General features: G+C 30.9%; 3 protein-coding genes across 10 annotated transcripts; 2 read left to right on the top strand and 1 right to left on the bottom strand.

The window, feature by feature from the left end:
• Positions 1 to 9,163: 9,163 nt before the first annotated feature.
• Positions 9,164 to 14,730, bottom strand: LOC100266433 (ubiquitin carboxyl-terminal hydrolase 27). 6 transcript variants are annotated; one of them, XM_010654580.3, is made up of 12 exons: positions 14,624 to 14,730; positions 14,301 to 14,378; positions 14,034 to 14,206; positions 13,547 to 13,673; positions 12,971 to 13,071; positions 12,654 to 12,887; positions 12,463 to 12,531; positions 12,209 to 12,337; positions 11,816 to 11,953; positions 11,281 to 11,343; positions 10,675 to 11,019; positions 9,164 to 9,888 (listed from the first exon to the last, which is right to left on the bottom strand). In XM_010654580.3, exons 3-12 carry the CDS (start codon positions 14,151 to 14,153, stop codon positions 9,616 to 9,618), a joined length of 1,599 nt encoding a protein of 532 aa, XP_010652882.1. In that variant the 5' UTR covers positions 14,154 to 14,206; positions 14,301 to 14,378; positions 14,624 to 14,730; the 3' UTR covers positions 9,164 to 9,615. The 6 variants fall into 6 exon arrangements, with proteins under 6 accessions (XP_010652882.1, XP_059594694.1, XP_010652880.1 ...); XM_059738711.1 differs by having other exon boundaries at positions 14,301 to 14,375; positions 14,624 to 14,719; XM_010654578.3 differs by having other exon boundaries at positions 14,034 to 14,378.
• A 1,637-nt stretch (positions 14,731 to 16,367) lies between these two features.
• On the top strand, positions 16,368 to 18,846 carry LOC100262912 (uncharacterized). 3 transcript variants are annotated; one of them, XM_019220947.2, is made up of 4 exons: positions 16,368 to 16,483; positions 16,994 to 17,480; positions 17,969 to 18,028; positions 18,298 to 18,846. In XM_019220947.2, the coding sequence occupies exons 2-4, from the start codon at positions 17,001 to 17,003 to the stop codon at positions 18,658 to 18,660; spliced, it is 903 nt and encodes a 300-aa protein (XP_019076492.1). In that variant the 5' UTR covers positions 16,368 to 16,483; positions 16,994 to 17,000; the 3' UTR covers positions 18,661 to 18,846. The 3 variants fall into 3 exon arrangements, with proteins under 3 accessions (XP_019076492.1, XP_019076491.1, XP_010652879.1); XM_019220946.2 differs by having other exon boundaries at positions 16,379 to 16,483; positions 16,936 to 17,480; XM_010654577.3 differs by lacking the exon at positions 16,368 to 16,483 and adding an exon at positions 16,617 to 16,792 and having other exon boundaries at positions 16,936 to 17,480.
• A 4,061-nt stretch (positions 18,847 to 22,907) lies between these two features.
• LOC104879947 (uncharacterized) lies at positions 22,908 to 23,360 on the top strand. Its single transcript, XM_010654710.1, has 2 exons — positions 22,908 to 22,955; positions 23,022 to 23,360. Exons 1-2 carry the CDS (start codon positions 22,908 to 22,910, stop codon positions 23,358 to 23,360), a joined length of 387 nt encoding a protein of 128 aa, XP_010653012.1.
• The last annotated feature ends 210 nt before the right edge of the window (positions 23,361 to 23,570 follow it).

Raw genomic sequence — 23,570 nt, 5'->3', positions numbered from 1 at the left:
AATAATAAATACACTTTTATGTCACTTATGTTATATTTTATTCTCAAAAAATATGAGGGAAAACATAAGAGAGAAAAAACAAAGAGGAAAAGTCCAAAAAAAAAGAAAAAAATAAATTTAAAATTAATAAATTATTTTATATGTTATTTCATTTCACTTTTTTTATTTTTTTATATAAACATTAAATAATTTAAATATATATAAATTTTAATTAATTTTAATTATATATATATATATATATATATATATATATATATATATATATATATATATATATATTTTCATGTTGAAACCAAATATATATATATTTAGTATTTTCAGTAACCAAACATTCCCTTACGGATGATAATAATATTTTTTTAAAAAAAAGTTTAATGATAAAAATGATTATGTACTTTGTAACTCACATGCACTATGTAAAAATGAAAATAATTACCATTTTCACTAGACAACAAGTGGAATATTTTTGTCCACGGTTGGGATGTCAAGATTCTGATGATTGGAATATGATTTGTGGATGAGGGCCGCTCTTATTAATGCTATGTTTTCACTAGGGTTTAGCCCATGTAGATAGGCCGTTTGGTTCCTAAGAAAGACAAAAAGAAATGGATCTTTGGTGATAATTGATATTACAATTTCGCTTTCACTAGGGTTTGACCTAAGCAAATGGATTATTTGGCTCCCAAGGAAACACACAATTTTGCACTAAATATAACCAAAAAAAAAAAAGACAAGTTCTTTTGTTTTTTGCTTTGCATAGATAAATTTAATTTATAAAATTCAACTTAAAATGTGAGGAAGTTGATAGCTAATATTGTGATACCTTAAGTTATGTTTGGTTCGCACAAATGTTAAGGAAAGGAAAATAAAATATTAAGGCTATGTTTGGTTTTTGAAAAGTATTAAGGAAAGAAAAAAAGAATGTTAAAAGAAAATTAGTTTTTTCATATTTAGTTTTATTATGAAAAATATATAAAAAAATAAAATATAGTTAAAAATTTATGTATTTTGTATTTTAAAATATTTATATAATAAAGAAAAATAAGTGAAGTGAGTTTGAAGAAGTATTTAAAAATAATTTGTTGATCTTGAATATATTTTTTATTTTTCTTTTACTTTTCATCTCTATTGTCCTATATTTTCTCTTAAATTTTTTAAAAACCAAACATAATCTTATAATTTTATTTAATTTAAATACCTTTAGTGGAAGATATTTTCATAAATTAAAATCTCAATGTTTTGCTTAAAGGATTGGGAAAAAGCTAAAAGAAAAATGAATTTATTTTAAGTGATTTAGAAGGAAAAATTGGAGTGAAAAGTACATGAAAGTGAAGGAAAAGATTGAATATAAATCTTGCTCCTTTTTTTTATAACACTCTTCGTTTTGGTGTCTTACATTTTTTATTTTTTATTTATAAAAATAAAAAATAACAATAACTTCTATATAAAATGTGTAAAAAAAAATAAAAACTTATTTTATATTCTTGAAAAATATTATAAAATTTTTTAAGATCTCAAGTAATAAAATTTTTAAAATTAAAATTTTTTATATTTTTTATATGAATTTATACTATTTAACAAACTAAGGTTTTGAACTAATGATAATATTGGTAGATCAGAGGGTTAGTTGCATCCATCAATTCCCCTTGTGTTCGTCGTGAGCGCTTGGGCGAATGCATTATAAGGTTAGCGTATGCGCCTTTCCTAACAGTAATTGCTTTAAGGAGAGTTGGTAGCATCTGAGGTCCTACAAGTAGTATCAGAGTCGTCTGAGGTCCTACAAATTATATTTCAAGTGTGATTAGATAAGACGATTTCCAAAGTGACAATCACAAATACAAAATCAAGCCAAAGATAAGTCAATAATAAGAAGAAAAAGACCTAAAAGACAAGTATTTTTCAAGACCTAAGCTTCATAGAACCTCTTTATAAAGTTGTTTGTGTACTAGGTCTTTCATGCATTACATTATTAATTTATACACTAAAATCATAAATAAATAAAAAATTGTTTTAAATCCTTTAAAATTGGATGATTTCATATTTTCAGCTAAAACTTTGTATCAAATGTTTTCCAAACTTGTTTAAAAGGTTTTAAGTTGAAAATAATAGTTGTTGAGACAAAAATGGCTCAACTAATTGAACTGAATGAGGAATTGATCGACTTGTTCACCTCAATCGGTTGAAGGGTGCAAAAACTTTATTTCTCTTCTAGAACGCTTGTTAAATCGGTCAATATTGAACCTCAACCAGTCGAGTTCCAGTCAAGGGGCGATCAAGGTCTAATGGTCACCTGTCAAACATTAAATACTATCGACTAGTCAATCGGTCGACCCCCAACTCGACCGATCAAACCTCCAACGGCTAATTTGGTCATTTTCCTCTATAAAAAGGCATCAATCTTCATTGTTTTATCAGTTTAACCTTCCTAAACATTTCTTGAGTATATTTGAACCTTGAAAGAGTATTTTTTAGTACACCTTTCAATCATAGTTTTTCTTATATCATTTGAGCTTAAAGTTTTGTAGGATTTTGTGAAATTATTTGTAAATCTTTGAGATAAATAATCTAAGTGTGAGGTATCACTTGAAAAGTTGTTCAAGAGTGAGATATTTCTTGAAAATTGTAAAAGGTGCTTGGAGTCAAAAGTCCAAAATGGTGAATTGGAACTATAATTCAATTATATTGTTTGAAGGTTTGGTTTGGAAGCCTTGAAATAATGAAATCTCAAGCTTGAGATTGAAGTTAGAGAAAAGTGGATATAAATTGGGTTGCGTCGAACCATTATAAAAATCTTGTATTTACATTTTCTCTTTCTTACTCTTTTACTTTATATGCAGTTGTTTTTATATTGTGTTATTATATATTTGCATATAATTGTCTTTTGCATTTATATAATTTAAACTTGTTAAAAGAGATCATTACCCTATTCACCCCCCTCTAGGGTGATTACTTTAGGTTGGATTAGTCTATTTTTTCTAACAAAACTAATATAAAAAAATATGATTTTCTTGATCCATCACTTGCTTCATTTTTCAAATTATTTTTACTTAAAATCAATTATTTAGTATCAAATCACACTATATATATATATATATATATATATATATATATATATATAATGGTTTTCTTGATCCATCACTCACTTCATTTTTCAAATTATTTCTATTTAAAATCAATTATTTAGCATCAAATCGTACTATACATAAAAATATGGTTTTCTTGATCCATCACTAGTTCCATTTTTCAAATTATTTTTATTTAAAATCATTTATTTAGCATCAAATCGCACTATTCCTAAACACCTCGTGTCGCCCTAGGAAAAATTGACCCTTGGTTCACTCTAATTAGGGCACATAAGTCTCTAGGTAGTCACAAGTTTCTTCAAGTGCAACGACAAGCATGACCCACCTATTTAGTTTGCTATGAAGGCTAAGTGATTATTCTGGATCTCTCTCACATCCTCTTGAGTAAGTCCTTACTCTGGTGTGAAACCAAAAGCTTTGAGCAAAAATAATCTATAAAATAAATTTCCTCTTAAAATAACTATTAGATTAATATTTCTCATTCATATAGACATTTACATTAGACGTTTACGTCACAAAACTATAATTCATAATTACAATTTTGAAATCAAAATCATAATTATGAAGTATAGTTTTAAATTTAAACTTAAAATCTTAATTGGTGAGTATCATTTTAAAGATAAATTTAAAATCATAATCATTAAATAGGACTTTATATTTTAAAAAAGAATCAAAACCGTAGTTATTAATTATAATTTTATAACATAAAAAAAAACCTCTTTGGTCACATCCGCATCAACGGGTTGAGATTGAGATATAGTAGTGTGAGAACTATTTTAGTGAAAGATTTAATTTGTAGATTTTTTTTTTTTCAAATAAATTTTTTTTTTCTCAAAACTCGTGAAACCAAGTGATTCTTCTCATCCTCTCTTCTTTGTCCTCTGGAGTTGGAACAATTCATTGAGATGATTTCAAAGGGTAGGTCACTTGGAGCCATCATGGGTCCCTATTAAACTAGTTGGGATGGCCTTGTTGGGGGCTCCATCAATACACTTTAAGGACATGGTTCCTTGTTTAGGGCAGTGTCCAGCACCACCCACTTGGCATGGGATAAATATCAAGGGAAAAGATAGAACAATGCCCTACTTTTCATGTTCAATTCCCTTTTCTTTTCCTTTCTTTCTTCTTTTTTTTTTTTTTTTTATTTGTTGTGTTTTACCCCCTTCTACAACCTTCTATTTTTAACTTTCCCAATATATATATATATATATATAGATATATAAAATATAAAATAATTTTATGAAAGTCAAAATCGAACTTATAGAAGAATTAATATTTTCCTCTATATATATATATATATATATATATATATATATATATATATATAAAAGAAAAGCTATTATTGAAATTGAAAAATAACTTGAACCTTCTCAAAAGCAAATGTAAACAAGCCATTGAGTAATATGGTGAAATAATTTTATATTAGGAGGAAACCTTACTACTAGAACAAGATAATTTTGAACTTAAAAATTTAAAAATTATTTAAAAAAATACATTATTTGTAATTTGGGCACAAATAAATGAATCATTTTATAATTAAAAGATAATTAGAAAAACTCGTGATTTTGTCGGACAGACTCTTTTGTTGTATAAGTAATAAACAAATGTTATAGGAAAAAAATATACAAATAAAAATATGGTTAAAACACCCCTAAAAATTAAATTAAAAATAAAATTTGATATCAAAATATTTAATTTTATTTATAATTATTTTACCATTGAGGGTTTTTCATAACCTCTATTTACTATGAGTAGAAGGAAGGGTCTATTGTATACAAATCTCAAAGACAAGGTGAGCCCACCAAGTAGATGCATGAACCACACCATGTCCCATATCATGAATTTTCTTCTTGAAAATTGTCCTTAGTCTTATCCTAAAACTAGATCAATTAATTGTCTATCAATTAATCAAAAGTTTTCTTTCAATAATTAATGAAAAATACCAAAAAAAAAAAAAAATAGAGTGAAAGAAAGTCGAGACTCTAATAAGAGAAATTTTTTTTAAAAAAATGCATTAGTTATGAGAGGAATTGCCATGTGGGTTGAGGCCTTGAAGGTGAAGGGTCATCAATGCTTGTTGGGAACAAAGCTCCATAGAAAAAGGAAATAGGATATGGTATTTTAGAACCAAAATTATAAGCTTTAAATCATTATAAATTAAATTGAGAATTAATTTAATATGAAAGTGATCGAAAAAGAAAAACATATTGTAAACAATTAGAATTTGATCTAAAGGTTGGCCACCAATTACTCAAGTCATATATATCATGGCTTTAAGCCCCTCCACCCAAAAATAAAAAATAAAAATTAAAAATCACTGAATTTTATAAAAATAAAATAAAAAAATAAAACAAAAGAATTTCTTTTCAATTGTGAATCATTTCTTCACAAAAATATAGTAAAATATCTAAGCTAGAAAATATCCAAGATATTTTGTATATTTTCATCCAAAATTTTATAATATATATAGATATATTTTATGATATGGATATTAATATGAGTACATATTATACTATTGTCCAATGATACTATATCATATTTATATTAATTTATTAAAAAATCTAATTAAATATACATTGTCATTGTTTTATCATTTATTGTAGTTTCATGTAAAATTTCCCAAAAAGAAAAAAAAAAAAAAATCTTACCTTCCATTTTGATTTTTTTTTTTCAAATTCAACAATCAATATCTCATGATTTAATTGATTTTTCGATATTTTCATCCTCTCAAAATGCCATGCAAGAAACAATAAAATTGAAGAGCTAGCTAATATTTAAGTTATGTTTGGTTCTTATAAATTTGATAAAAAAATATAAAGAGAAAAAGAAAGAAAAATTAAAAATAAATAAATAAATAAATAATTATATTTAAACTAAATAAATTATTTTTATTAAATTTATTTCACTTATCTTTCTTATATTTTTTCCTACTTCGTACCACTTATTTTTCTTGTATTATTTCCTACTTCGTTTTGTGAAATCAAACATAAAAAAAAAAAAAAAAAAACACTATTTCTTTTAATATTTTTTTCTTTCCTAATTAGCCGAAATTCATTTCATTTATTTTTCTCGTATTATTTTCTACATCGTATCACTTATCTTTCCCATAAATCTTTTTCTTTCCTAATTTCTTACATCGAAATTCATTTCACTTATCTTTCTCGTTACTTCGTATCACTTATTTTTCTCGTATTATTTTCTATTTCGTATCACTTATCTTTCTTGTATTATTTCCAAGAAATCAGCCATAAAAGAAAACTATTTCTTCTAACATTTTTTTCTTTCCTAATTACTTGCCGCCGAGCATAGCATTAATTTTCATCCTTTCAGGAAACTTTTCCTGCAGAAGATGCGGAAACCGCTGATGTGGACTCAGTATGATCATGTTACGTAGGATTGCTACAACCCTACTACACCATCGACGTTGCTGTCCACTGCACCACATGTCTTGATGCCCGCCCTTTCATCTCTCCAAATCCCTCTCTCTATATATACACTCCAACATCTAACACCAAGATACTAAACAAAACACAATTTCAAAGTTAATTAAGAAGAATCAGTCCACCGATCGTCACTTCAGTAATAGCCATGGCGCCATGCAAATGTCTCATTCTTCTGGCCCTCCTCCTCTGCTTCTTCTTCTTCTTCACCACCGCCAACGCCACTGGTAACCAGCTAAACTCATTTAAAGAAAAACCCTTTAAAACTGATTTTAAAGTAAAATTTTGATGGATAACTGATTGTTGATTTGATGTTGCAGCGCGGAGTTTTGGAGTGATGGAAAGTAACCAGTATGAATCCGCAGAGAAGGGCCACGACAGTAAGTTTAAGCCAAGTGAAGATGGAGTGCTGCCGGAGCCGGAGGAGATCGGGGACTTGGCGGAGATGGACTACACTCCGCCGAGGAAGAAGCCTCCGATCCATAACTGAAATGGTGTAGGGTTTTGAAGGAAGAAAAATGATAAGAAACTGTGATCAGTTTAATTATTGGATTAGGGTTTGGTGATCACTGTAACTCCATTTACTGCACGTATGCTTGGTCTGGTTTTTCTATATGGTTTTGTGCTTCAACTTTAGGCTATACAAATAAGTGTGTAAATTTTCTTGAATTTGAATCCATATCGGGTTTTTCTCTAATAGAAAATTTTATTTTACCTAGAAAATTGTATCTTCATTCTTGGGCTCCATTTATAAAAAGACCAAAAGGGCCATAGTGAAAAATGGTTTGTGAAGATGTCCATAGTGTCAACTCTAAAACATAACTTCATAGATTTTGAATTGAATAATGTGTTTCCTTAAAGAAATACATAAAATATGTTTATAGAAAATGTGCAGAAAGATACAAGGATTATTTTTTCTCAATGTTTGGAAAAATTGAGGCAACATTTGTCATGAAGAAAATTACCGGTGTTGCTTTGTTTGGATCTTGGAAAGTTTGAATTAAAAGTAAAAATGAAGTTAAAAACACAAATGTGTGGTTCATGAAAAACTCGAGGGAAAATAAAAAAGAAAAAAAGTAAAAAAAAATAAAAAATGAAAGAAAATACTATAGCGTTGTTGCATTAAGACGGTTGCCTTATGGTGTGCAAGATGTTTTAGGAGCGTGTTGCATAAATTTTATTGTGATCCTTTTGTTTAAGTTGGGATAGTTTGTATAAAGTTTTAATGAAGTATATGAAATGAAATTTTATGAAATAAAAGAAGTTGTTGATGTTTGGGTTTGTGTAAACAAAAGATTTTTAAGATGTTGAAGGTTTTTAATAGAGGAAAAGGGATTTGTAGATTAAGATGTTGGAGTTGAGTGAAGCTGAAAGAAGAGAAGAAGTTTGTGCATGTAGTTGTGGAGCTGGTGCTTGAAGGAGGGAGCATGCACAATAGGTGGTGCGAAGGGTGAGTTTAGCCATGCTCATGGGCGTCCGTTGTAAATGTGCATAGTACTAAAGAAGAAAAGGTTGAGGGTGCACTGTTGGAGGGTGTGTTAAGTGGAAGGGGTGTGCAGGTCTAAGACGTACAAAATAAGTAAATAAGGGTGGTGCACTATTGGAGCTACATAAATTTAACCTAAGAAGGAAGTCCACAACGGGAAGAACTCAAGAAAGTGTGCAATCAGGAGGCACGCTCGATGGTGCGCTCAATGGCTCACGACTTAGGAGGTGAATCATTATATTAAGGGAGAGTTGTAATTCACTCAATTTTTTATTTTGCCTTTTTGAAATTATTAAGGGTGAAAAAGATAACGGACATAAAAATTATTCTTTGCAAATGATAGAATGGAGTAGATATTAGCTTCTAAAATAATAATTTAACATTGTTTCCATATAAAATAATTTTGGAATAAATTAATAATCCACTCTATAAAAAGGAAGGTTTACTCGATCGTCAATTGGAAAAAGGTGTAGAAAAGGGAAAATACCATTTCTTTTGGTTGGCTTTCTACAAAAATCCATTGTCATGGGGCCATGGCCAGGATGATATATCTAAGCCAAGAGAAGATACTGTACGGCCCAAGGTTGGGGACTTGATCGAGATCGACCACAGGCTGCTCACCTCCGGTCCATCACTGAAATGGTGCAGGGTTTTGAGAGAAGAAAATGAGACAAAGGTTTACATAAAGCTTGGTTTGATTTTGGTTTTCCACATGGTTTAGCAGTTCACCTATGAGGCATATAGATAGCTTGAAATTTTGAATTTACATGGATAGTCGAAGTTTCAACTTTGTATAAATTCAGTATTAATATATTTTTGGTATGCAGAAATGAGGAATAAATATTTTATTTTTTTCATTTATTCTTATATTTTGATAATTTAAATGAGAATGGAATTAAAATAAATGAAAACAACATATTTATTATTATTTACTAAAACATGTGTTTTTTAATTTTTAATTTTTGGTAATTAAAAACAAATCACTTCCAAACATACCCTAAATCTTAACAATAATAAAATTTGATTTCCGTCAAAAAATAAATTTTTATTCCTATTCTCATTTCTAATAATTAATCCAAACATGACCAATAGGAAATCTGAATGGATTTCCCATTCCAAAGTCCAAACATGCCCTTGAAAATCTCGAATTAATAAAAAGCATGAAGGAATAAGGAGACCATCACTTGAAAAAGAATCAAATGCAACTGCTATATAACAATACACCATAGTTCATTATCGCATCAAAATTCCTCAGTCCTTAAGTTCAAAAATAGATCTGTAAATTTTGCTGGGGAAAAGCACCAAGAGAGCCGAGAAAACTAAAAGCATACTTTCCATGAATTCATTCTCAAGACTCAAGGCTGCCCCCTTCTCAGAGGAGTATTCTCTCCTTATGATAATGATATGGTCTGAAGTATGGGGTACAATTTAGCCTCACAACTTGTTCAGAATCTGTATCAGCTTCATTGTTATAGGTGAAGATGCCATATGCCTCCAGGCACTTCCTCAAGCTGATAGCAGCCTTCTTGGAGTTGTAACTGAAATGGGATTTTCCTGGATAACAAACAACAAATTTCAAATGCAGTAGGTGCAGTAGGTGCAGTTCTCACTCATCTACAATTCTTTCATAAAAGAGCAAGCTAGCCTCTGCTGCAAGAACATCTTTTTCTGAAACACTGTATACTTGAGAATCCGAAATGCAAAACCAGTGCCCAAGGGAAGGCGCAAATTGTCCATTATGAAATTCTTTCTCCTGCTCAGTTCTCACTCTTCTGTAGACGGTGTAATGCCCACTCCCATCTCTTCCAAAGTGTTCCACAACAGAAACAAGATGGTAACTATGTGTATCTAAAGAATCACAATCACGAGCCATGCTCACCTGCAGTCCAAAGAAAAACCAAATCGATCAACTAAAAGCCTAATATCCCATGAACACATGGAAACCGCCATGGTTAAAAGTGAGGATGCAGGTAGAGCATTGAGGCACGGATATTTGAATAATAACAAAAGAAAGCATCATAAGAAAAACTAACATGCAAAAAGTGATAAGGTAGAATGTTTTTCTAAGAAAATGTATCCCCTTTTTTAGCATCTCTTCATATAGCAAAGACATTTCAAATTAATAGTACATCATGGTGGGTATGGTGGTGGTGGGGATGGTGGGTGGGAGGTGGAAGTCTAAAGTAGAAATCTTAAGATCTACACACCATTTTTTGGTATTATCTACAAGAAACCCGAGTTTGCCCATAATTCAATCTTTGGACTCGTATTTTGACAGGCAGTTAAAGATAACCAACAAAAACTACAACAAATTATTGTGGCTCCAAATCCACTAAAATACACAATCTATATTCCAAATAATTTTTTGAAAAAAGTAAATGCATTTGATATCATAAACGAAGAAGCTTCAGTCTAAAAGCATGAAGTTTATAAGCCATGAGCTGCAGGGCCATGAACTGAATAGCAGGACAAAATCAGAATCAAAATGTCCCTGTGTATTAAGCTTCTTCCCTAGATGTTCTCTTAATCCTTGCCTCAAGATGTGCTTGAAGACCATTGGCACCAAGCAATCAAATGTGAAATGCTAATTTTTCTCATAGTCAAATTAAAGAGATGAATCTACATCCAGCACACCTATTTCTATGTCAGCAAGAACTCAACCAACCTCATCACGCCTGTGTTCAAGTTTTGTATCTGAGAAGCCTCCAGTTTCAGCCAAACTGGATTCCCCAAGAGTTGGAAAATTCATACTACCCATAAGTTTAAGTGTAGTGCTTCCCAATTCATCAGCATACCTTGCCTCTGAGTTCATGTTTTCTCCCTCAAGCCCATAAATGCAATTTAGCATTCTTGTATCAAATTGCAACTTAAAATGTTTCAGATCAGGAACAGGTTGTTGATTTTGCTGCTTTGCTCGCTGTCTTAGAAAATTATCTTCCCAGTTCTTTATTCCCACTTCACTCTTCATGAATGGCAATAGGTTCAATATCAATGGAAAAGAAATATGACCCTGCAATCATCACTGTGCCACTCATTAATTGCATCATTGCATTAATTGCAGAAAGCAAGTTTTGCAAAATTTAACAAGTTAATACAGATTTTATAAGAAGCTTGTATCTGACTTAAAAATTTAAGAGAATAATGTATGTTTTTATAAAAAAAAAATTAAAAGTAGAAACAAGTACTGTATAATTTGGCAAAATTATGTCCAACTTTTGACAAGTGTTGAAATAATGTCTAGGGGTTGTCTTTGAAAAGACAAACTAAATACCTGAACTTTGGTTAGTTCTCCAAATATGGTCATTGAAGCTCGTTGCAGATGAATGCATAGAATCTGCACGAACATGATCAGATGGATGGGTATGCATGGAGATTAAGCATACATAAAAATAAATAAATAAATAAAGTAGCAAAATACTAGAAATGAAAATGGAGGTATTGATTAGAGTATTGGCTCCTCAGCAGAACTCATGGTGGTGATGCTTAACATGCCTAAGACTATTCATGCACAAGGGTTGGCACGAAAGGCCAAATTGCAGTCTATAAAGGACATGTTTTCAAGAGTTCCTCCTCTCCTAAATCAAGCGCTTGAAATCCAAATCTGTGTTAGTTGACAAAGTTCCACTCATCTTAGGCAAGGATTTCATGCACCACAACATGGAAATTCAGTCAATTAGATATCCAACTTGCAACTAGCAACCATAATGATCTTCCCACTTGCTTTATCTCATTCCTACACAAATTTACAAGGTTGGTTGACCTTGAAAAGTACCTCAGAGTCGTTACAAAAGGTAGATTGCCCATACCTTTGGACAACGAACTATGCTTAGTTGCTTTAAAGTACGTGAAAAACTATTTGACCATGGCACTGCTTCAAGATTAAGGAGATTTCTGCAGTCACAGGAGCCTTGCTCTCTACAGCACCTGAGCTTTTGAATTTCTGCCTGACAAGAAGGGGCAACACAGCAAGTAAATAAAACAAAGAGTAACAACTCATTTCTATAAATATTTAGAAAAATTGAGGAAACTTGAGTCACTGAAACCAGAAGTTCAAAGCATTAAGGGTAAGGCCAAAATAAAATCTGGAAAAGGAACAAAATAATACGGGGAGAAATGAGGGATTGAAGGACATGCACCCCAACAGACTGCACTTTTATATATTAGGGGATAAAAGCAGGCATTTCATAGCATAGAAGTACCTCATTTCCAGACCGTAAAGATAAGTACTTTGTTGCAGCAATATGCCAACAGCTGTGGCAGTGATAATTCTCAACTTGTTCTGCAACAACGAATTGCCTCAGGCAATCCTCCACAGTGCATCCAGCCATCTATGGTTATAAGCAAAAGCCAGAGTAAAGGGAAACACCTTAGTAATACGGTAATATCAAAATGGACATGAAGCCCAGTGAAAATTTTGAATGTGCAGATAACTAAAATAACGAAACAAACATACAATGGCACCACCATTATTGAGCACTGGTGAAAGAGACAAGCTATGGAAAAATTCAAAATCCAATGTGATCTGCAAGACCCAGCAATGGTATTGAGAAAAAAGGGGAATTGTACAGAGCTATGTGTGCAAAATTCGAAAATTAGAATAGTGAAAAATGTGGTGCAAATACTTTTACAAATACTACTCATCACCTGAAATGAACAGCTTTGACAAGTTAAAAAGCTGCCAAGAATCCCATTGAATGGCCCAAGGAAGTGTCGCTGCCATCTTTCCTGTTCACTCGGTTGTCCCCTCTTGGTTGGAGTAAGAATCCTACAATTAGGAAAAGCAGAAACGCCTGCTAGAGAACTGTAATTTGGAACATAACATTCTGAAAATTCTTCTCTTAAACAAGACAAAAGATGAAGGAATGCTTCTGCTGCATCCTACATGGAGATTCAACTAACAAATTAGACATCAGGTCATAATGTTCTGGAAATATTAAGCCACTAAAACACACATAACCCACCTGCTGCCTCGTGAGATTGAAATTGGGAATATAAAGAGCCATGGCAAGCATCACTTTCCGGGGGCTCAAGACCTTTCTTCCACCATGAGTGGCACATAATTCTGCAGAAATTTAATGCTAATTATGAGGTCAATTGACCAAGACAAGTTTCATCAAAGTGAGAAATTTGAGGTTCATGAAGTACTAGGCAACAAATAGTTTGGAACTCATAAGTGAGATTGAAAGTATGAAGAAAATTTTCAAGAAAATCCAAGAAACAACGAGAAAAGCAATGGATGTTAATCATTCTGGAACAATCCAAAATGAATCATGAAATTCACAAACAACTCTATAGCTTCTTTAAATACTTGGAGTAATTGATGCTTGATGAAAGTTGGGGAACATCAACGAATTCAGAGATTCAACTCATCATCAAACTAAACACCTTGAGTCACAAAACTGCAACAATCGTATTGCTAGCACAATTCCGCATTTGAAACAATTAAAACACGGGAAAAAACAGTAGTGGAGTGCATATATTGATGTTCTAGACTGTTAGAATGAAATTTAGATATTTCACATAATTCCTCGTTCTACCTTCCAACAAAGTGGTCAAAGCAGTTGTGAGGGGCAAGCTTTCAACCCCTTCCTCATCCAAGGAAGATTTAGATTCCTCCATAATTCTGTGAAGAAATTGCCGGAAACAAAAGCAGCTAGCCAGGGCCTACCAAAAATTACATTAAAAATATCAATTTCTACAAATCATTATACCCCGTTTGGTTGCCAAGAGACATGGGAAAAGAACAGAAAATTAAGAGCTGAAAATCTCTGCTGTTTCAACTCCAGGGAAAATGAAACAATGGGCCTAATTATATTTTCTTGTTTATCTCCATTTTCAACGTCATCTCGTCCTCTTCTCTCCCTCATCCTTTCCCAAGACGCAAACAAAGCTATAGGAACTAAACAGCAGGAATTTTTTAAAAACCGAAAATCCTTTCCCTTTTTCCCTCAGTTTCTCAGCAACCAAACAGAATTCAACACGCTCAAGAAAACCCCGAGCTCAAATCGACCGCACATCTTTTACCTGTAAAATTACATTCAAAAAACAGTTATTTCCAAGATTCTGCAGCCCAGGTGCTAAGCACAACTCCGACGAAAAATCCCCTCGTTCTGAAGACCATGGTAAGCTACCAAAATTTCCCATTTTATTATCTTTTATAGCCACGACAAACCCAGCAATACTCAACAAGCCAGCAACTGATATATGCAGCCCAGAAATTGAAAACCACTTTATCCGAGATAAAATCCAAAACCCATGCTTGAATTTGCGTATTGAAAAAGATACACTCACATTTCCTTCGATTTTCATACGATTTGGGTCAATTTTTTTTTATCTCTTTGAATGCTGAGAAACTCAAAAGAGAACCTACTGTACGAAACACAGACAAAAATGGAAAAAAGAAAAATCAGAGAAATATTGATATGCGGCTATAGATTATCAAATAAAGAGAAAAAACATTATGAGAAACTCTCTATTCATCTGTGAAATTCGATTCTCTTGCAGATAGACTAAGTTAATTAAAAAGTGCAGAAATGGATGGTGGTAATAATATGAAATAAATAAATAAATAAATTTTGAAAAGTGTGGAAGGACTTGGGAGGAGTAAAGCTTACTGAAACAAAAAAAATTTCAAAGAATTTCTTGAGCTTCAAGGATGTCTTTCTTTTTTTCTCATGTCGATTGCTTTCTCTTCAGTTCCTCGAAAGCCTATATGGCATGCCCTTTGCACGTGACCATGTATTTCTATTTCTGTTTTTTTTCATCCTCGCCGTTTTTTATATTTTTATTTCCCTCTTTAAATAAAAGATAATTATTATCTATAGAAAATAATATTTCATTGCTTTTTTAAATAAAAAAATTAAATAAAAGAGATATTATATAATTTAATTTAATATTCACAAGCAATAAAATATATAGTAAAAGGAATTAAATGGCTTTTAAATCTAAACTTTATTTTCAACATATAAAATTTTATAAATATATAATATTCAAAATATTATAAAATTGAGAGAAATATATATTACTCTAAATAATATATATTTTATTAAGGGAGTTTCTTCTTGCTCGGGATATTCATTATACAAAGAACGGGAAGTCTTTAATGTGATGGTCCTTCATCATTTTATTTACAATACACATAATATTTTTTTATGAGATAATCTACTTTTTATGGAAAATAAAAGAAATAAATAAATAAAAGTATCATAGGTTCCAAAATAAAATTTTATGATTATGAAACAAATGGTTGTGTTCAATGTTTTACTATCACTCTTTATTGACAAAATAAAAAAAGTGATAAATATAATTTTAACTCAAGGTTCTGCTGTCATAAATTTTGATGATTACAAAACAAAATATCACAAATTATCGATACGTTTTGTTTTAATAGAGTATAAATTGACAAGTAAATTGAAAAAGATTAACTTAGATAAAGAAGTCGTGGAGGATCCACCAAGCTTAAATAGTACATTTAAGATCTTAAAATTGTAAGATTAATTAGGGGAGATGCATGAAAATGTTTTCAAGGCACATAACAATTAAAAAACTCATCCAATCAATATTTAAGTTTTGACATAAATTTTTCAAAAAAAAAAAGGATTATGAGAAAAGTATTGCAAAATTAATGTATTTATTTTTTAAGGTCATGTTTGGTTAATTGGATATAGTATAAGATAAGATAAACGAAAAATAATACATTTTATCATATTTGATTGATAATAAAATAGGATGATAAGTTATTTCGTCGTTTATCATATTTTATTATGAATCAATTATGGGTTAGGATAAGTAGTGATATATATTATTCACAATTTTTTTATATCTATTTTATATAAGATGTGTTAATTTAAGTTTTTTTTTTCATTCTTTATTTTATTTTTTATATTGCTTATTGTATAAAAAAAATTGATTATAAATTAAAATCGTAGTTAAAAAATAAGAGCTAAAAAAAATTACAAAATATATTATAGAATAATATTAATATTTACAATATATATAAATTATTTGTATGTAATATAAAAATATTATTTATAAATTTTAAATATTGTAATCGTGAATATTATTAAATGTTGGAGAAAATCCAATATTTTTCAATACAATATATTTTTATTTTAAACAAATATAAGTGATAGTAAAATAATATATATTATATATTTTTTATCTGAAATTATATAATATGTTAAGACATACATATCTTAATTTAACGTAGCCTAAAATTAGGATTAGTTAATTAATTACGGATTTGCTTACTAATAATGTTGAAGTCAGGCAAGAATAAAATAGCATTCCATTAAATTCCCCTTTCTTTCCCACTATCATTCAAACTGTTCCATTTCTAAGTCAAATCGGCTCTTTCTTCTCTAATGATTCCATTGAAAATAAATGAGGAAGCGGATCGATTTTAGTTGATTTTAGCGCAAATTCAAACATCCTGGCGAAAGTTTATCACATTTTTCTCTACAACTGAGTTTCAGGTATAAAATTCATTTATTGAATTCTCTTCAAATCCGAATTTTTGGAATTGTATTTTGTGTTGGTACAGTCTTCTATGTCATTCAATTCTGAGCTTCCGGATGTCTTAAATAGGAAATGGAATCATTTTTTTTCAAATTCTTCTGCTTCTAGCAACTTAGAAAGTATCAATTGAGTCGCTGTCTTTATTATTTGATCGGTGCTAAACTTCAGGCCATTTTTCCTCCATAAACTGAGCTTCCCAACTTCACGCTATTTTTTTCTGTGAAAACCGAGCTTACGCCATTTTTTGTCTGTAAAGTGAGCTTGGGGTATAAATCTCATTCATCGTACTCGATTCAATGCCTCATTTTTGTTTTTTAATTAGAATCTTATTGTTTGTCTCGCTAAACCTTTTTTGTTCTTTATTCGATTCAATTGTCGTTTTGGATTGCTGAATTATTTGTTTTTCTAGAATTTCTTGTTCTGGCGGGAACTGGAAGAAATTTGAAAATCTCGAGTTTGTTCTTCAGCGCACAGATGGAGAGAGAATTCATGGAAGAAGATCAAGGCATTTACAGTAGCAACGCCTCGAAAATTTTCAAGATCGCTTCACAAATGGACACGGCACGGATGTGGTACATGCGCTCTGGCGCGGCGGCCGGTGACGGTTTCACAACTCCGGTGAGCGACGCCTCCATGTACCGGTCATTGCTCACGCATTACCAACACAGCAGCAGCGACGGCCTTGGATCCCTTCCGTCCCGTGGATCGCCGCTGTCGCTGGTGGAGAACTTAGAGGTGACGCCGACACCGGCGGTAAAGGTGGAGGAGGATGTGCTGGTGATGGACGGAATTATGGTGGAATCCATGGCCGGCATGAAGGGGATGAGGTCGGTGTCCTCCGATTCCAGCGGATCGTCCTCGGCTGCGGCGGCGTCCGGCAACGGACTTTACAAGACGGAGATTTGCCGGTCTTGGGAGGACTTAGCGAGTTGCCGATATGGAGCAAAATGCCAGGTCAGTTCTCGGACATTCAATTTTCTACATAAGAACACATCTTAAAGGCGTCTAATTTTATAACAAAATTAAGTCGATGACTTTTGACATCTTCAACGTGCCATTGAGATCAGTTTATTAAGGAAATTCAATGTGCCATTGTGGTCAGTTTGACATCTTCATCTTCAAATCTTTTTAAGGAAATTCAAATATTTTTCTGTCGAAATCTTTGCTTTCCAATTTTGTTAATGCCTCTTTATTAGATCCGAAATTTACTCTTTCAAAACGCCAGTTATTGAATAGTCAGTTCTGGTTGGGCTTATATATTATCATCAAATTCTTTCGATAGAGGAAAAACTTCGAGATCTTCCGTCTGCGCAGCTCAATCATCAAGAGTTGAGCATACGTTTTATCTGATCGAGATTTGATGTCCAATACTTTTTAGATTTCTAAAATTCAATTTTTGATTTTCTTAGAATGATTCTTTATACTCGTGTTCCTTCACGCAGTTTGCCCACGGAAAGGAGGAGCTTCGTCCATTACGTTATTCTATGAGGACCAGACCCGAGGTAAGCGGCGCTGAAGATGAAAATGAACTGAATGGTAGAAAATAAAAAATAAAAGAAAATTAACTGAATCCAGTGGAACCCTAATAGGTTGTGTTAGTTCCGAAAAATAGGAAGGAAAAATAAAATACAAAGGAAAATGATATTTTAGATTCCATTTACCTTATTTTTAATTGGAAAATAATATATCTATCTATTATTATTTTTGTGTTTATTTTTATGATTTAGCGCTTGTTCTGCAATTGATTGAAATTATTTGTTGGTGCGTTCAGGGAAACGTTTGCAAGCAATTTGCTGTAACTGGAACATGCCCATACGGCCCAAGGTGCCGTTTTTCTCATCAGATTCAGTCTCTACTATCAACAACCCAACAAACACCCTCCCCTTCTAGACCTCAACACACAGCTGCCACCACCCCCACCATCAAGACTGCCACCCCCACCAAGACCACCGCCGACTGGTCGCCCATGGACGACGGCATTGAGGTCGTGCTGCCAGGTTCTTCAGCAGAGAAACCAGCGTCAAGGGACGAGGTAAACACCTACATCAACAGTTTTCTCTATGGTCCCACAACTCCAAGGAGGAGACTGCCAGTTTTTGAAGAGATATGCCCTAGCAGGGAGGCTACTCCTTGACTTCCCTCTTCTTCATCACGTATACACACTTGGTATCAATCTTCCCTGCCGCTTCTCTTTCTATATTTCTTTAGATAATGGGCCTTTTCTCTTGATGTGGTGTGGATATATCTTCGCCTCATAAGCAACCAGCCAGTCATTAATCATTTCATTTTTTTCCTTGTTATCAACAATATTGCAACACAACACAGCTACTACTTTCTACTCTTTCCTTAATTTTCTTCATTTTAATTAAACCTTCTTTTTTTTTTTTTTTTCTATTTCCCCAAGTATCATGTTACTTGCAAAGATGAAGTGCAAATGATCACCAAGAAAAATGCTGAATTAAAATTAAAAATTTAGTGATATAAAAATCAAAATGTTAATTTTCTGCCTAATATACTCAATATTAATCTATATTAAGTATTTTTATTTTATTAAATGTTGTATATTACATTGTAATTGTTCTTTTTAGTACTAAAATCAAGACTAATATGATTTCATAACACTATAGGAAAGAAATCTCATTTTAATGTGCATGATATTGGTATCAAAAAATGGTAAAAGAAACCATAATACACATAAAAATCAATAAATTTAGTATATATGTTTAGATATATTTCTTATTTCATATTTTTAGAAATAGAAAACTTTGTATAAAATACAAGAATTCTTATACAAAAGTTAGGTATTCATGCTATGTACTTTAAAATATTTAAAAAAATTTAAAATTTAAGAAAGTACACAAATTTTATTTTCAGCTTTTTTAATTTCTGAAAGAATTATTATAATTTAAATAATTATAAATTGTCAAAATGAAAATAAAAATAGAAAAACAATAAAAAAATATCTTTCTTAATATGAAAAAATGGTTATAGATTTAACAAGTTACTTTAAATTATTATTATTATTATTCATAAATGATTTTTATTTCTCAAGATATTATCAAACATAGTTTTAATAAAAATTGTTTTACAATAACATCAAAATGTTAACTTTTTATTCTTTATACATATATATCTAATAAATTTAAAACATTCATTATTATAATTATAATAAAAATTATTATTTTAAATTTAATTTTTTTTCATGTAACGTGACATGTACATAGGCATACCGAGTACACATGTATTTTATTTTTTGTATAAATAATAGAATCCTCTACCAACTAATCTTTGATTGCCACGTAAGGAATTAAAAAAACTTTTAAAAAAAGTGAAATTCTTTTTATTTAAGGAAGCCATCATCTCCACTCTATAAAAAGAGGCTTTACTCGATCAGTAGAATCCAAAAAACAGAAATACCATATCCGTGTCTACTAATTTTTCTTTGGCTTTCTTCCCTAATCCAAATAAGGACAATAGTTTTGGGTTTTTTTTTTCTTCTTTTCTTTTCTTTTATATTGTTTTTTTTTTTTTTTTTTACGTATAGCAAATAAGGAAAATTTATATTATTTACATGATGTACGTATAGCAAAACTAAATTCAATTTTCTCTATCATTACTGTGATAGAAAATTTGATTCAATAATCACAAAACTATAGTTTGTTTTTGTTTTTTTCAATGTTTGCAGAATTATACTGATCATTGAACTAAAAAAGTTACCGGTTCACGGTTCACTGGTCGGACCGATGATCGAACTGCGATCGAACCGATGACGTCATAAATTTATATTTTCTTATTTTATATATTATTAAAATTTAAAAAAAATAAAAAAAAAATAAATTTTATCTAAATTTTTACAATATCTATCAAAATTAAGATGAACAAATAAAAATAACACATTAAATAATATATATAAAAGTAATAAAACATAAAAAATAAATATAAAAATTGAGCAGCTACTGCCACTACACAGGGCGGGGAGGGAGGTGGAGTGCGATCTACACCCAGTCTCCCACTTCGCCTTTCCTAAAGTGCGTCGAGTTTTTAAATCCACAAGAGTGTTTTCTAGTCTTGTTCACCTTCAAATTTTTAAGACTCTGAAGACTACACAACCTTGATATTTCGTCTATAATCCCCACTCTCTCTTCCTCCTCATAAAAAAGGAAAGCCCAAGAAGTGCGCTAACCTTTTGATGTGAGTAGTGATATCCTCCTTAAGATCTTCATATTTCAAAAACAACACCTTGTCAGGCCTCTCCCTACTCATCTTCCGGTACTCCAACACTTGGTCCCAATAGGGTCCAAATGACTCTACACCCCGACAAAACATCTCCAACCCATGGTCTAGGGAGGTTGGATTGAGAGGTTGAGAATAAAAAGTGAGTAGTTATTGTCGCTGCACAGGTTGAAGAGGAGGGTGGGGTTATAGCCGGCCGAAGAGGGAAAGGGGTTACAACCGAGGGTTAGAGCAGTTACTGCCATTGCACAAGTCAGGGGGCGGCGATTACAGCAGTGGGAGCCTGTCGCGACGCATTGGGAGCGAGCCTAGAGGCGGGCAAAAGTTGCTGCAAATATAAGGAAAAGGGTTTGGAAAGAGGTCCTCCAAAACGCCGTCATTTTGATGCCAAAAATAAAAATAAAAATAAAATAAATTAATTGAATTGTTCGATTTGGAGGGAACGCAGCGGTTGGACTACCAATTCAACCGGTCTAATCCCGGTTCTATCTATTTCCAGTCTAAATGATCGGACCGAAAGAGTGATTGGCCGACGGTCGGACCGGAAGCGTGATCGGTCAACGATCGGACCGGCTGGTCCGGTCCCGTTTTTAAGACTAAGGTTTTTTCAACAAGAAATGAGGTTTGAGAGTTGTTTGTCAATCAGATATTTTCAATGTGGGATTGATAGTGTTTTTAGTGAAATCTTTTTCTTTAAAATTATGTTTGGTTATGAAATATTCGAGGGAAAATACAATAGAAAAAAAATAAAAGGAAATAAAATGAAAAATAAAAATTTGGATTTAAAATCAATAACTTATTTTTATATGATACTTTAAATTTATTTAATTTATTTTAATATTTCATTGTATTTTATAATATTTCATAATTTTTATAATACAATCAAATGAGAAAATATTCCTTAATATATATTTTAAATATTTTCTGAAAATTAAATATAACCTAAAAGAATCACATGTTTTACCTTTATATGAAAAATTGATTATTTTTTTTTAGAAATGCTTTTTAAATTTTATCATTTACACTTGATTTTTCTTTAATATTTTTTTATTAGATGTGATTTTTATAAGTATTGGCCGTTTCTAAACTTTTCTCCTTTTAATTTAAGGGTTTGAAAAGGACAGAGCATCAGAAAGGAAAAGGAAAAAAGAAGAAGGTGTTTTTAGATTTTTAAGTTGTTTTCTCACTTTTCTTTGGGTTGTTAGGGTTATTTTAAAAAATAATTATTTAAATATAGATAATAATTAAAAATTAAGTTCTCATAATTATTTTCAAAAGCAATTTTCCAAATAAGGCTTAAATTTCACGCCATAACTAGTTTTTATAGGAATAAGTTTGCCAAGTTGATTTCAAATTTTAAATAGTTTCCTTAATTTTAGGATTAGTAATTCCAAGAAGTTAATTTTTAGTAGGAATTATTATTTTCTTTCAAAACCTTTGATTTAAAAAAAAAAAAAAATAGGAAGAAAAATAATTCATGGTATTGAGGTTAGCAATCATGAAAATTTTGAGGAAAATACTTCATCTAAATTTCCCATCTTTTACTAAATAAAATATTATGACTTTTTTTTTTTATTACTTTCCTTCTTTTTATTTTAGTTTTACCAAATTAATTTTCTTGCTTTCTATAGCAGTTCTAGATAGAATGTCAAACACCGGTATGCAATTTTCTAAATTTTAATATATCTCTTTTTTGTTAATATGTTTTGAAAATTTGAAGGAAAATAGAATAGGAGAGAAAAATAAAATAATAAGTAAATAAATAAATAATAGATTCAAAAATAATAAATTATTTTTATATAAAATTTATTTTAAATTTTTTTATATAAAAATTAAAGGTTAATTTGAGAACTATTTTCAAAAATAGTTCTAAAAAACAGTTTTTAAAAATAATTTTAAAAAACTCATTTTTAATATTTTAAAAAATAATTTTTATATTTAATAATTTTTTTTTAATAATTAAAAACAGAATTTTTCGTTATTAAACTTGCTTGATTTTTTTTTTTTGTGGAAAATAGAAAAACGGTTGTTAAATATATTTTTAGTATTTTTCATGAAAAATATTATTTTTAATATTTTTTAACTAATTGTTTATTTTCCAAAAATGATAGAATGATGACTATTTATAAGATGTAAATTCTTATTTCCATGCAGATTGCCCGTCTAGTTCGTGATTCAATGAGGAACAAACCAGAGGTAAATATTTTGCAGTTTATCAATAAAAAATAATTTATTAAATATTTTGTATTTATTTTTGTCCAGGAAAAGATTTGCAAACAATTTGCTGCCACCGGCTCATGCCCATACAGCCCACGATGCCGCTTCTCTCACCAGCTTCAGTCTGCTTCGCCGCCACCAACCCACCAAACATCCTCCGCTTCCACATCTCAAACCACCACGACCGCCGCCCCTGCCGCTGACTGGTCGCCTCTGGACGACGGCATTGAGGTTAAGTTGCCAGGTTCTTCATCAACAGACAAGCCGCCATCAAGGGAAGAGGTGAACGCTTCTATTAACCGCTTTCTCAATCGTCCGATGAAACCGAGGAGGAGGAGACTGACGGTGTTTGAAGATTTTTGCCCTAGCCGCGACAAGAACTAACCTCCCTCCCTTTTCTCTAACTCCTTCCTCTCTTTCTAGTTTTTATTTTTTATTTTTTATTTTTTATTTTTCCATTTTTTTAAGGAATAATTATGATTTAGCTTTCTAGACAAAACATATTTATTAAAAAAATAAAATATATATTTAGATTATATTTCTTTCTTTATTAAATAAGAAAAATTAATAAATTAATTTAATGACTTAAAATGA

Source organism: Vitis vinifera, chromosome 7 (assembly GCF_030704535.1).
Source record: "Vitis vinifera cultivar Pinot Noir 40024 chromosome 7, ASM3070453v1".
Taxonomy (NCBI): domain Eukaryota; kingdom Viridiplantae; phylum Streptophyta; class Magnoliopsida; order Vitales; family Vitaceae; genus Vitis; species Vitis vinifera.
This window is presented reverse-complemented; position numbering and strand designations above follow the sequence as displayed.

Bases quoted from the DNA above. Each gene is read 5' to 3' on its own strand.
- LOC100266433 (XM_010654578.3), bottom strand. From the start codon at position 14,318: ATGAAAATCGAAGGAAATGTGAGTGTATCTTTTTCAATACGCAAATTC. The intron at 13,674-14,033 runs GTAAAAGATGTG...AATTTTTGGTAG, and splicing joins TTTTGAATGTAATTTTACAG to GCCCTGGCTAGCTGCTTTTG. The intron at 12,888-12,970 runs GTGGGTTATGTG...ATCTCCATGTAG, and splicing joins TCAATCTCACGAGGCAGCAG to GATGCAGCAGAAGCATTCCT.
- LOC100262912 (XM_019220947.2), top strand. From the start codon at position 17,001: ATGGAGAGAGAATTCATGGAAGAAGATCAAGGCATTTACAGTAGCAAC. The intron at 17,481-17,968 runs GTCAGTTCTCGG...TCCTTCACGCAG, and splicing joins GATATGGAGCAAAATGCCAG to TTTGCCCACGGAAAGGAGGA. The intron at 18,029-18,297 runs GTAAGCGGCGCT...TGGTGCGTTCAG, and splicing joins CTATGAGGACCAGACCCGAG to GGAAACGTTTGCAAGCAATT.
- LOC104879947 (XM_010654710.1), top strand. From the start codon at position 22,908: ATGCAGATTGCCCGTCTAGTTCGTGATTCAATGAGGAACAAACCAGAG. The intron at 22,956-23,021 runs GTAAATATTTTG...ATTTTTGTCCAG, and splicing joins CAATGAGGAACAAACCAGAG to GAAAAGATTTGCAAACAATT.